This window comes from Bos taurus, chromosome 19 (genome assembly GCF_002263795.3).
Source record: "Bos taurus isolate L1 Dominette 01449 registration number 42190680 breed Hereford chromosome 19, ARS-UCD2.0, whole genome shotgun sequence".
In the NCBI taxonomy this organism is placed as follows: domain Eukaryota; kingdom Metazoa; phylum Chordata; class Mammalia; order Artiodactyla; family Bovidae; genus Bos; species Bos taurus.
Window position 1 is genome coordinate 13,527,633 of NC_037346.1, and position 12,338 is coordinate 13,539,970.

At 38.5% G+C, this 12,338-nt stretch overlaps 1 protein-coding gene across 14 annotated transcripts in view; it reads right to left on the bottom strand.

Moving 5' to 3' along the window:
* The window catches only part of ACACA (acetyl-CoA carboxylase alpha), a 286,753-nt gene that overhangs the window by 88,079 nt on the left and 186,336 nt on the right, over positions 1 to 12,338 (bottom strand). For all 14 annotated transcript variants that reach the window (XM_024979601.2, XM_005219975.5, XM_059877716.1 and 11 more), the window contains 5 exon segments: positions 11,446 to 11,661; positions 10,398 to 10,553; positions 7,599 to 7,802; positions 2,645 to 2,800; positions 733 to 879 (listed from right to left, as the gene is read on the bottom strand). In XM_024979601.2, coding sequence (XP_024835369.1) covers positions 733 to 879; positions 2,645 to 2,800; positions 7,599 to 7,802; positions 10,398 to 10,553; positions 11,446 to 11,661 — 879 coding nt within the window.

A 12,338-nucleotide genomic window follows, 5' to 3' on the forward strand; every position in this document is an offset into this window, starting at 1 on the left:
GTTCTAGAGGAAAGAGGGATCTAAAGCCAAAAACACATGAGTCACAGGTTCTCTGTTATCTCCTTTGATGTTTAAACTCCTGGTTCTGATGGAGTCCTTTTATGAAGAAAATAATCTCTCATGCTCACAACAGCACTAGATAAAATCACCTGAGCATGAAAAACATACTAAAAACCATACACCAGTAAGGATCCAAATAAGAAAAAACATCCAGAAATATTTAAAGGCTTTTATCATAGAAAAATCTCAGAATCTCAAACATGTACAAAAATAGAGAAAATAATCTATTCCTGTGTTTCTATCACCTAGCTTCAATTAACAACTCATGACCAGTCTTGTTTCATCTGCACTCCCACACGCACATCCCTACATACTTTTGAAGCAACTCCTAGACATTAGCTCATTTCATCGGTAACTATTTTAGTAGGCATCTCTAACAGAAGACAATACTCTTTTTTATAAAGCAAAATTGTAATACTGTTTAAAAAAATGTAATCTTATTATCACACCTGAAAAATTAAGGATAGTCCTCACTGTCCAGTCTGTGTTCTCTGGCTAAAGAATTCTGCCAATAGGACTACAACTTCTACTTCAATAAGACTAGACTACTTCTACCAATGCTGCCTATGCCACTCAGATCTTATTTATACTATTTAATGACCACCTCCTTGGAAAGTTGGTATTCGTGGGCACAGAGATAAGAAAGTGGGGAGGGGAATCTCCAGGACTTGCCTCATTTCCTCCTGGAAGCCTGTTCATGTGAACCAGTTGACCTTGATCATCCAACACGAGCTCAGTGTACGTCAGTATGTCTGAAGGCAGAGGGGGCGGTGGAAGGAATGCTTGGGAGGACATAGATTCCCAGAGTTTGATCAGGGACTAGAGGAGGAGAAAAGTTTGACTAATCAGTAACAATCAGCATTTCAACATGAACAAAATAAATATTAAAACATGGTCAATTTAGTTTTGCTCTTTCTCTTCCAAGCATTCTACTGAGCATCTAAATGTTACACCAAATTCTAGAGTTCTCATTCTCCATTAAAATAGACTTGTAATTATTTTTCACATAACATTTTTTACATGCCCCAAATCAGATGCTTTGCCAATAACATTAAACTACTGAGGGATCATGAATCAGTAGGAGACCATTAACAAACACAATGGACCTAACAATGTCCTGGGAAAATTAAAAACTAAAGTAGCAGCAACACCTCTTTAAAAAAGGAAGAAAAATCCTAGAGAAACTTAGCCATAGAAAAATAACCAGGAAACTGACTGACACTCAGCTAATACAAAGCAAACCCAAGAACACAAGGATAGAGTTTCTACTAGAGGTTCAGGGGATGCATGCTCTAGTATATTTTCAAAGCTACATGTCCATACGTGGGAATTAGCTCACTAGAGGTGGATGACTGTTTGTACATATATAGATCAAGTCTGCTCAGATATGAGAGAATGGAGACACACATCATTTTTAAACCATTCTGATGTCCATTTCAAATTTCATATTACCAAAACGAATGCGGCATGAAGTGGGAACTAGTTCGGTTGTTTTTCTGCTTGACTCAGAGCAGCATTTAAATCCAAGGTGATTCATTCATACCTACAAGCCCAAATCACTGTGCTTACGTCTATTCTATAGGATAAATTATATGGAAAGTGATTTCTGTTTATGGCGCCAGCACTAGGGAACAGAATCAACACTCAACTTATAGGCTGACAGTACTAGTAATACTGAATGAAGACAGCTATGTGTCGAGAGAGAGACCTTGTAAACAAATGGCTACATAATGGAAATCTCTCGTATTTCTGAATAATACAGGAATTACAAATAGACTATTTACTAAGACCACACATATTACTTTATTAAAATTCAAATGTAGTAACGCTGGTATTTTTGACTAGAAGAGTTGGGAAAATTCTATATTCATAGATTTTTTTTTTAAGGACAAATTCAGTATTCTTTTGATACCTTCTTCTTTATCTGTTGCATTTTCTGCTGGTGATATACTTTTCTTGCCTTCTATTGATGGAAGAAAAATCTGCAGCCTAGACATGATTCACCATACAGATCAAAGGAATTTATTTTCATACGGAGGATGAGATTCATAATGTCGTATTTTCTCACACTAGTTTTTGTTCCACTGTAATAAATCTCCCACAAAAGAACTGATACTTTAAAATGTGTACCATGCACTCTATATCCATTTGTATATGTTATATACTGATTCTCATCATATTAACCTAGGCTATCAGTTAGAGACCTGGGTTATTTTGGAAAATGAGAACCAGAATTTCAAACCTCTTTTTGACTTGAATACAGGCTTTGGAAATAGACACCTGAAGGTAACTCCTCACAGAGGTCATCATAAACTACCATCAGATGTGCGTAGTCTGTTTACTCTTCTCTACTCAACAGAGGCCTCTATCCTCATCATTCTTCCTGTTCATTCATAAAGAACCATCCACCATCTGAGCTAGCAGTCTCAACCCCAGAAGACAAAGAAGTGAGAACAGCGTCAAGACAATTCCTGCCTTTTGAAAGTGTCCTATTTCAGTGTAAGCTGTATCTGATGAAAATTCAGGAAAAATCTTGTCTCTCTGGCACACGTCAGAGCCCGCACCCCCAGGTAGCCACCTTTACCTGCCGAAACATTTCTGGGATGTCATATATGTATGTTGTCCCTAAGGACTGTGCCTGGAACCTCTTGGATTGAAGCAGGTCTTTGGTCACGTACGGAGTGTTGATTAACATTCCATGTAATGGTCCCTGTTTGTCTCCATATGCCTGAAACATGATCTGCAAGAAAAAGAGGATGGCATGGGAAATTAAAAGACAAGAGAAAAAAAAAAATCACATGAGTTGCCTAGAGGGACTTTTTTTCCACAAATGCTATTTCTTGAAACACATTTTTGGTGAGTTGAATAGCTAAGATACACCTCTTAACATTCAGTACACGGTACTCTCGCCTCTACAGATTAACCAACTCCAAAAAATGGTATGTAACCAACCACAAATCACACGCTCCTCCTCTCACTTTTGAATTAGTGGAAATCAACGAGAAAGCACCAGAGTAAATTTCATGTTTCAGAGACAGACTGATAATGCTTGCCTGTCAAAATGACTTGAATCCCATATTCAGAAACAAAGGTCAACTAACCAACTAAGCAGTCCTGGTATTTAAGTTGAGGAACAGCTAGGCACCAAAGAGAACTCTGTTCTATCTTCAAAGATAGAAGGCCAGGTCAAGGCTCTACCGGGTCACCTATACTTTATAGTCCACTTCGTAAGTACAATTAGCTACACAAAGGCTTCAAAGATTTGACACAAGTAGATTTTACCCATCCATCTAGCTAGCTGATTCTTCTGATCTCATAAGACAGAGCCTTTAGTAAAAAATATATATATTTTATTAAATATAATACACATATATATATATTTCTCCCAGTATACTGTGTCTACAACTAGTGAATAGCTCCTACAATACCTATATTTGTCACATAATAAAATCACACCAGTTTTTAATCATTTTAACTCAAATATTTCTAGAAGAGTACCTCATATTTCATATATTTAGATAGTTTTATTTGCTTATGAATATTTATAAGGGATGCCATTATTTCAATTCAATTAATATTTGTTGAGTGCCCAGGGCTTGTATGACACTAAGCTAGGCACTTTATGCATGAATACATAAAACATAGATTCCCAGTGCAGTGAATACAAATGGACACTGGGAAGTGAGGGTATGTGTGTATACCCACCTATCTCTTCGGGCCTAAAATATATAAGCTTAAGTCTACCATTAATGAATAGATTTGCAGGCCTGCTAAATAGGCACCAGGAGAGGATGAGGTATTCTCCTAAATCCTGGGTACATTTCAAGTAAGTAAATCGTTAGCCCTTTAGATCAAAAGGAACAAACGTGTTCTACTTACTTGTCAATCAGGTCCTATTCTGGGCAAAATCTGTTGTGGACTGCTTAAAGACCCACAGAATCGAGCTCCCAATCCTCTTCCACAGAGCTAATGATGAAAGTCCCCAGGTGAGAGGTAGAATTAGCAATGTCTTAGTCATATGGGAGGCAGAAATAGAAATGTTCCAAGAGATTTGAAGTTTTAAGTGAGGCTAGGGTGTAAGTATGTAAAAACTGGACTTAGAGGAAATAACCCAAGTCAAAATAAGGGGAGGAGAAAAAAAAAGCAAAAGCAATAGGTTCTTGAAACTACTGGGTTGGCCAAAAAGTTTGCTTGGGTTTTTACATAAGATCCTATGGAAAATCCAAATACACTTTTTGGCCAATCCCAATACATGCCTGTCTTACTAGGAAAGACAAGACCAACAGGTACAGTTTTTGCAAGGTCTGGAATAAAGTCAAGCTGGTCATTCAAGCAACATAACTCTGTGGACTGAGAAAGCAGGTTGGAGAAAGCTCTCTGGGTAGTTTCACTGCTGGCGGGAATTTAACGGGGTTAAATTAAACTTACTACGCCTCAGTAATTGTACTCATAGATTTACTCAAATGAAAACAAATCTATACAAATATTTGGAAATCAATGTTCATAGCAGCTTTACTTACAATAGCCCAAACTGAAAAATAAAACTTCAGATGCCCATCAACAGGTTAATGAATATAAAAATTTTGGTATATCCATAAAATGGAACACTACTCAGCAACAAAAAGGAGCATACCCATGATTCATACAACATGGATGATTCTCAGAAACACTACGTTTACCAAAAGGAGCCAGACACAAAATAGCACATATTGTCTAACTTCATTTATCTGATATTCCAGGACAGGCACAAATTACTCTATTGAATTAGAAGGCAGATTGGTGGGTGGCTAGGGCTGAGGAGGGTGCCTGACTGCAAAGGAGAACAAGAGAATTTTTGAGGGTGTCAAGTGGTCTCTATCATGACTGTGATGGCGGTCACAAGTGTGTACAATTTGAGGATAAATTAAACTGTACACATAAAATGAGTGCCTTTTATTACATCTAAGTTCTATCTCAATAAAGATGATTTTGAAATGTATATTTCTCTCTTACACTGAACACTGGAAATCAATGGACTTATGTAATGGATTACTCACATCTCCCTACTCTGACTGCCTGACATCAGTGCTCAGGATAGCTAATACCACAAAGACTATACAAGGAAAGTTAAATAAAATGAAACTCAAGCCAGTCAACCTTGCTTCTTGTTGACAGAAAGAATGAAAAATTACTCTTGAACAAGAGGTTGATAACAATGGATGGCCCTGGAAGTCTCCGAATGATAGATAACATAGATAACTGTTGTAACAGATACACATTAGATATATTAGATATATTATATTAGATAGTTATCTATCTATGTTACCTAATTCCATTTTCTGCTTTCATGGCCACAGTCATTAAAAATTGATAAAGTATATACTTTACAAATTCATGAACATATGTACATATTTTATTTATCACACACCTGTTACCAGAGGCCATCAAAAGGGCTTCTCCTGGAAAAAAATCTCTGATCCCATACAGTCTGCTCCCTTAGAACCATGGACTTATTTTTTAATGGCACAAATCAAATCATACAACAGAGAAACTAATTATCTGTCTTCTTCCATCATGGGTAAATTTCTTGAGAAGAAATATCACTTTTTACCTCTGTATCCCTACTGCTTGATACATCGTAAGTGGTCAATAAATGTTAAATTAATGAACAAACAACTGAATGATACGCATGGTCCTATGCTGTTTTAGACTCGTGTAATGACGCACTAGAGCACAGAAAGGGGAAAAATAAATTGCTGATAAGCATCAAGGAGGCTTTCGGAGTGCCAGAACTGAGCTAGAGGCTTTCTTTTGTTAGCTCCCTCCTCCAGCTGTGGGCTCTTGCACTCGCACTTGCCAGTGGCCACTGGATCTCAACTGAAGAGCCGGAGGGAGACCCCTTTCTCCAGGGCTTCCTAAATACACAGGACCCATGGTAAGAAGGGAGCTCCCTCAGGCAGAAGGCAGCTCATTTATTTTTCAAATACTTGTGCCAAACATAAGACACTTAGTGGTGTCTGACTCTTTGAGACTCCATGGACTGTAGCCTGCCAGATTCCTCTGTCCGTGGGATTTTCCAGGCAAGAATACTGGAGTGAGTTGCCATTTCCTTCTACTAAACCCTGAATAAAGGCATTTGTGCCTCTCATGCCCCTGTGTCACCACTGGCCAGCATGAGGGAAATCTCAGAGCTTTCTAATAAAAGAAAGGACAGGGGGAGTAGTTATGAAGAACAAACATATTTATCAAAAACATTAAAATCTCAAGTGGCCATCTTATTTTTCACAAGAATAGACCTGCCTTGAAGCCATTGTAGAAGTTAATTAAAAACATCACTGCCCATGGAAAGCTTTGACTGAAAATGTCTTTAAGGTTGTCTTGAAAAACATCAAATGCAGCGAAAATTATTGAATACTCTTTCTCTTGCTCACCCCTTGCACTCTTGCGCGCACTTTCTGTTTTAACTGTTCACTTCTCACGGGATAGATTTCTCTGGCCATCTAAGTGGGAATCAAAGCACGAAATGAAAGGTCGCTCAGACAACTGTCCAAACCCAGAGTTTTAAGATTTGTCTTCAAAATCCTGGCAAAAAAGTCTTTTCTTACTGCTGTTCCCAGACTTAAAAGGACGTAGATAAAAACAAGAGACACATAATCTCTTCATCACCCAATACATAGAATAGACCGAGATCTTATGTACAGATACAAAGGAGCAAGTTCATCCTTTAACGACAAGAAAGGCACTTGCCAAGTTCCGGCCAGAGACCTAAAATTAACATCCCAGTTCTTAAAAAGATGTGAATAATGGTGAACGAAGCTCAATCCTGTACCATAGCCAATGGCCCAAAGATTTAGAAACTAAGGTGATCAAACAGATTAAAAGGGAATTCTCTGTTATCATAGAACCAATCTACTTTGAAAGTCACTTTTCATTTTCACATTCTCAATTCTTCTACCTGAAAAAATAGGTTAAAGTTTGCCACTTTGCTTTTTTATAGATATATGATACTCTGAACTCTTTGAAGGCAAGACAAAGTGTATAAGTGCAACAAAGGGTAAACAAGATAAAATCTCTGCTTGATCTTGCTCAAGCTATTATTATATTATGTTGAAACTTCTTTCTTTGAGATATTTCCCACTTCAATAATTCTCCTTCCTTTCCTTGCCAAGGAAATTCTCCTTCCTTCCTTGAGTGGTCTAACTAGGCTGAAAACAGGAACAAGGACAAATCAGATCAGAGAAGACAAAATTCTTCAAGCAGCCCAAGAACCCTAAATCACACAATGACTCTGGAGTCAGGTTCACTTGGCACCTGTTAGGGCTCCCCAACTCATGACCAAAGGTTAAGGGTTTCAAAACATTCAGGATTATGACAGAGGCGCTGCTTATGAGGCAAATGAAGTGTTTCAGGTTCATGCAACCATTTAAGCTGAGCGAGGATAACCCCCACTAGGTGGAAAAATGGGATTTGTGAATTTGGGTCTTTCTGTAACAAGGACAAGTGGCTTCTCTCTGGGGGAACCAAGTCAAAATTTTGAGGAGCCTGCTTAACTACTGTACCTGTGCTGTCCTGGAATCAGTCACTTCCTTGTACAGGCTGATGTCCAAGTAATAGCCAGACTCGTTCGTCAGGAAGAGGCGGATGGGAATTGCTTTTCCAGTTGGTGTCAGGCGAATGTTGATTTTCAGTTCTGCCTGGAGGACACGCAGCTTCCACAGCCGACTTCCATAGCGCATCACCATGCTCCGCACGGATTCCTCAATCTGACACAGACACATCACCAAGCACAAAAATTCAGTGCCTTGTAACCAGCACCTGACTCAGGTCTGCCCATCTTTGGGAAGGGAGAACGGGAACAGACCCTGGTTTCTGGAGATGTGTCCTCCACATATTCCTTCCAAAAAGACACACAGTTTCTCCCCAACCCTACTCTTAGAACAAGTCAGGGACAATTTCATGCTGGCCTGGCATTTGAGTGGTTTTCTCTGGCTCACAACACCCAAATCTGTGCAACTCCCTTTCTCTTTCCCAACTGTATTCATATTCTATGCCAAAGATCTGCAATATCTAAAATTAGAAGCCATGGGATTTAAGAGAAGGCCCCAAATAAGAATAAAATCTCTAGTTAAACCGCTATTAAGTAGCATTTATATGCATGGTAACTACGTTTCATTGCACTTTCAGGACCTTAAATCAACATAGCAATTATCACCATGAGCTTTTTTCCATACAATTTTATTAAACTTTATAATATATGTTTCTTGGTAAATTGCACAAATTAAAGAAAGGCAATTTGTAGGTGGTGCTAGAATGTTCTCTCTAAACAGAGCTCTGAAGCTAGGTCACTGCTAAGTCCAACTAGGATTTAACGAGATGGGGCAAATGTTCCCTCATTTTTCTTACCTTTGTACCAAGGCAGCTTAGTGGCCCTCATTTTTAGGGTTTGGTGAGTTATTTTAACCAAATGGCCTTAGATGTGATTTTTCCTTATTGACACACTAAAGCAAAAAAGAATTTTTTTATTCCCAATATGGCTATAGGCAGCTAAGACATACTACTCAAAACAACGTTTTCTTAAATGAAGTATCTCTCTAAAATGCTTTCTCAATGTCTTAGAGAATTTTTTAAAAAATCTCATGCCATCCTTCACTTGTGACTCTTTGGAAGTATGTGCCACTCTTGTAGTTTATTTCTGCTCCAAAGAATTTCAGGTTAAAATGAGTTTCAAGGAGTTAACATCTCTATTCCTACACTTGCTTGTTAACCAAGAGGTATCTATCCATTCTTTTTTTTGAGGGAACAAAAGTCAACAATTTCTAAATAGAGGAAATTGACAGCTATCTATGATTAGAAAGACAGAGTTAGGGCATATGAGCATTTGGAGTAGAAACAGAGAGGCTGACAGCAAAAACTCATTGAGGAATGCTAAGTCATATCTACAAATATACTGATGGAGTGTCCAGGACACGTTTTAACTCTCCTAGTTTCATCAATCCCAGGATGCTCAAGAGAACCTTTGCTTAAACTGAATGATGAGACTTTGTGAAACTCAGTAAGTAGCCCTGACCTCGGCTTTCCTGGCAGACAAGGCAACTAATCAGTAGTTTGAGTCTAGAAGAAAAAAACAGTAGAAAATGATTTCTCGGGTCTTAGACGCTAAGTTCAAAAAGCAAAAGTCCATGCCTACAATGGCTCTTGAGAAAGAGGTCTCCTATTCAAATATACTGGTTCTCCTATTCAAATTCCACAGTATCATAAAAAGGTTAGAGGGAGTGGAAACAAGAGAGCAACCCGTCTTTACTACCCCTGGGATAAAAGAGTACAGAATCCCCTTGCTTTCCTTCCTTAATTTATATGGAATGCATTTTAGAATAGAGCCTTGGGGAACAAACCAAACATTGTTATGTGTGGAATTCCACATCAACCAAATTTTCCTCTGTGGAAAAATACTAATGAGAAATAGGTTAGACACTCTGGGAAGGTGTATTACTGCTCAAAGGCCATCAGATGACCAGTAAAAAGAGGCAGTAATTTTGCCAAAATGCCCAATAATAGCAAAGTTAGTTATACTAGATGAGAAATCCTAGGGAATTAAACAAAATAGGACTGCTATCATGGTAAATATCGTAAAATATCCAGTTACCAATGGAAGAAGAGGAAAAAGTTTTACATTTTTGTACTGCTTATAAGTGACTATCAAGATAACATCAAACCACCTTCAGTGTTTTAGACCTTATACTTAAATGGATGTATTTAATTATATACAAATTATATCACAAGATTTTTAGCGGCTTATATCTCCTGCAATACAATGGACTAGATACACTTTTAAACTATATCCATGAAAGCAAACAAAACTATGAGTTAATATTTAATGATTACATTAAGATGTATGTATCAATGTAAATTAAACATAATTATAAGTTAAAAACGTAAATTAAAATGTATGATTATGAAATTTCTACTCACAGCTAAGTCTCATGGTAAATTATGATTGCTTTTAAAAATTTTAAATCACTGTGTTTAAAGGTTATTTACTCAGAGATCACTACAGCAAGGGAGTCAGACACCATCACATGCTTTTCAGCAGAAATTCAAAGGCAGGTAGTGGAGAAGTAAAGCTTCATAGTAGAACAAAGAGACACCTTCAGTTTTGAGGTATGCTTTCAATGGTTATATCAAATTTTTGATATCATCCCAGAAACCCAGTCCTAGAAGCATTCTGTAAACTTTAAGGATCGAGGGTTCAGTCACCTGACCAAGAAAGTACCTGTTTCCAGGTCCAAGTGCAAACAAATAAGAATGACTCTCTCTGCTGTGTTGGCAGGTGCTGGGTGCAAAGCTACAGAGAAATGTACCTTCGATGGGTCCATGATGACTGTAGGAACAAAGTTGAGGAAGATGTGGTTGCAGTCAGTCCGGACATTTGTATTGTTAAAGGCGACTTCCAACTCATCCATGGCTTCCAGGAGGAGCCGCTCCCCTTCATTTTGTAGATATTCAAAGGAAGCTTCCTATGCAGGAAAGAAAATCACCATCAACATTAATGTTTTATAGGGTTGGCCAAAAAATTTGTTTGGGTTTTGGCCAACCCAACTAGTCATAAGGCTGTTACGTAGATATTATTTATCTTTCTTCCTGGGGTCAACCCAAAGACCACAGGCAGCAGGGGCTAGCAAGGGTCAGATAAAGAGTTCCCAGCAGCCCTTCCTCCTGCCTGTTTGGTACCATTTTCTTACAATAAGTGGAGATCCTGGGCACCCCCAGAGCTGCAACCCTAGTAGGGTCACAACTGCCAGACAGAGCAGCATAGAAAGGAAATCTGTTTAGAGAGGAAAAGTTGCAGAAAGGTTATGGCTATGGGATGCAGGAACAAGTCACACACCAGCTGTGTACAGAAACTATCCCCACTTTTAGACAGGTTTACCATGGAGTCGTCTCTAACTTTTCATTTTATCCTCTATCATCATCCAAACTTCCCTGTGGTTTTTCTGTTCGCATGCTTTTCCTTTTCTCAAGCAAGTACTATCATGCTTCCATTTCCAAGAAAAATCAAATGAAAGGGGGAAAAAAGCCCTTAATTGCATGGAATATTTACCTCTGTGAGAGAAGTGACTCTTGGGCTTCTGGTGCATATTGGACAATAGGATGAAAGAGAACAAGAGCCTTGATTCAGGAGGAAAACCTGATTTTGAATCATGGCTGTGTCTCTGTCCCTTCCCTCAGAGATAACTTTCCATTAAAGTACAGCACCCAGGGTCTTCTCTGGTGGCCCAGCGGTTAGGACTCTGTGCTTCCACTACAGTGGGCATAGGTTCGATCCCTGGTCAGGGAACTCACATACTGCAAGCCGAGTGGCATAGCACCCCTGCCCAAGAAAAAAAGAGAAGAAAGTACAGCACCCACCTTGGTGACCAGATCAGAATGCCTGATGATTGCACGAACAAAGAACCTGTAGTCTGTCACTTCTGTGCCCACTTCTACCTTGGCTGCCCCAAGATACAAGTGCATCTTGTGATTGGCACACGGGATGGCAGTAAGGTCAAAATTTCTCATCCGGTTCAGCTCTAACTGGAAAGCTAGGGCAGGCTCCAGGTGACGATAGATACGATCTTCCTCAAACTGAATACAAGAATTGGAGGAAAGAACAGCTTACAAGAGGCAGTTACAAAATTACATTATGAAATTGTATATAAAAGAAATGCTTAAAAAAGAAACATAAGCCATGTTGTGCCAAGGAACCAAAGGGGAAGAAAGAGGAGCTACATACAAGGAAACTGCGATAACTGACGTAAGATTAGGCACTAGAGGCCCTGTTTACTTTGTAAGCTTTCATCATTTATACTCTTAGAACTGGTGATGCTCTCCATTAAAAACAAACAAAACCCCCCACCTAGTCCCTCAGAACTCCTCTAGCATTTAAAGCCTTCATAGCTCATTTTTTTTTATACAATTAACCAAACTACTTCACATTACTATCTATTTCACATACCAGTGTTTTAGTTTTATCCAACTAATCTAAAACACGTATGGGCAGGATCCATGTCTCATACTCTTACCATTTCTGGCAGACTGAAAAAGGACACAGGAAAACAAATGTTATATAATATTGAAAAATAGGTATTTGGCTATGGAATATCCTGTATCCATGCATAATTATTCATATTTCTTTTTTAAAGTTGCATTTACATTTACTGTATGTTTTGCTGAAGCCAGATATGTTTAGAGTACATCTCCATAGAGTAAATGGAAAGAGAAAGCCAAAAACATAAGCTAGTAATAAGAAGAAACCAATGTGG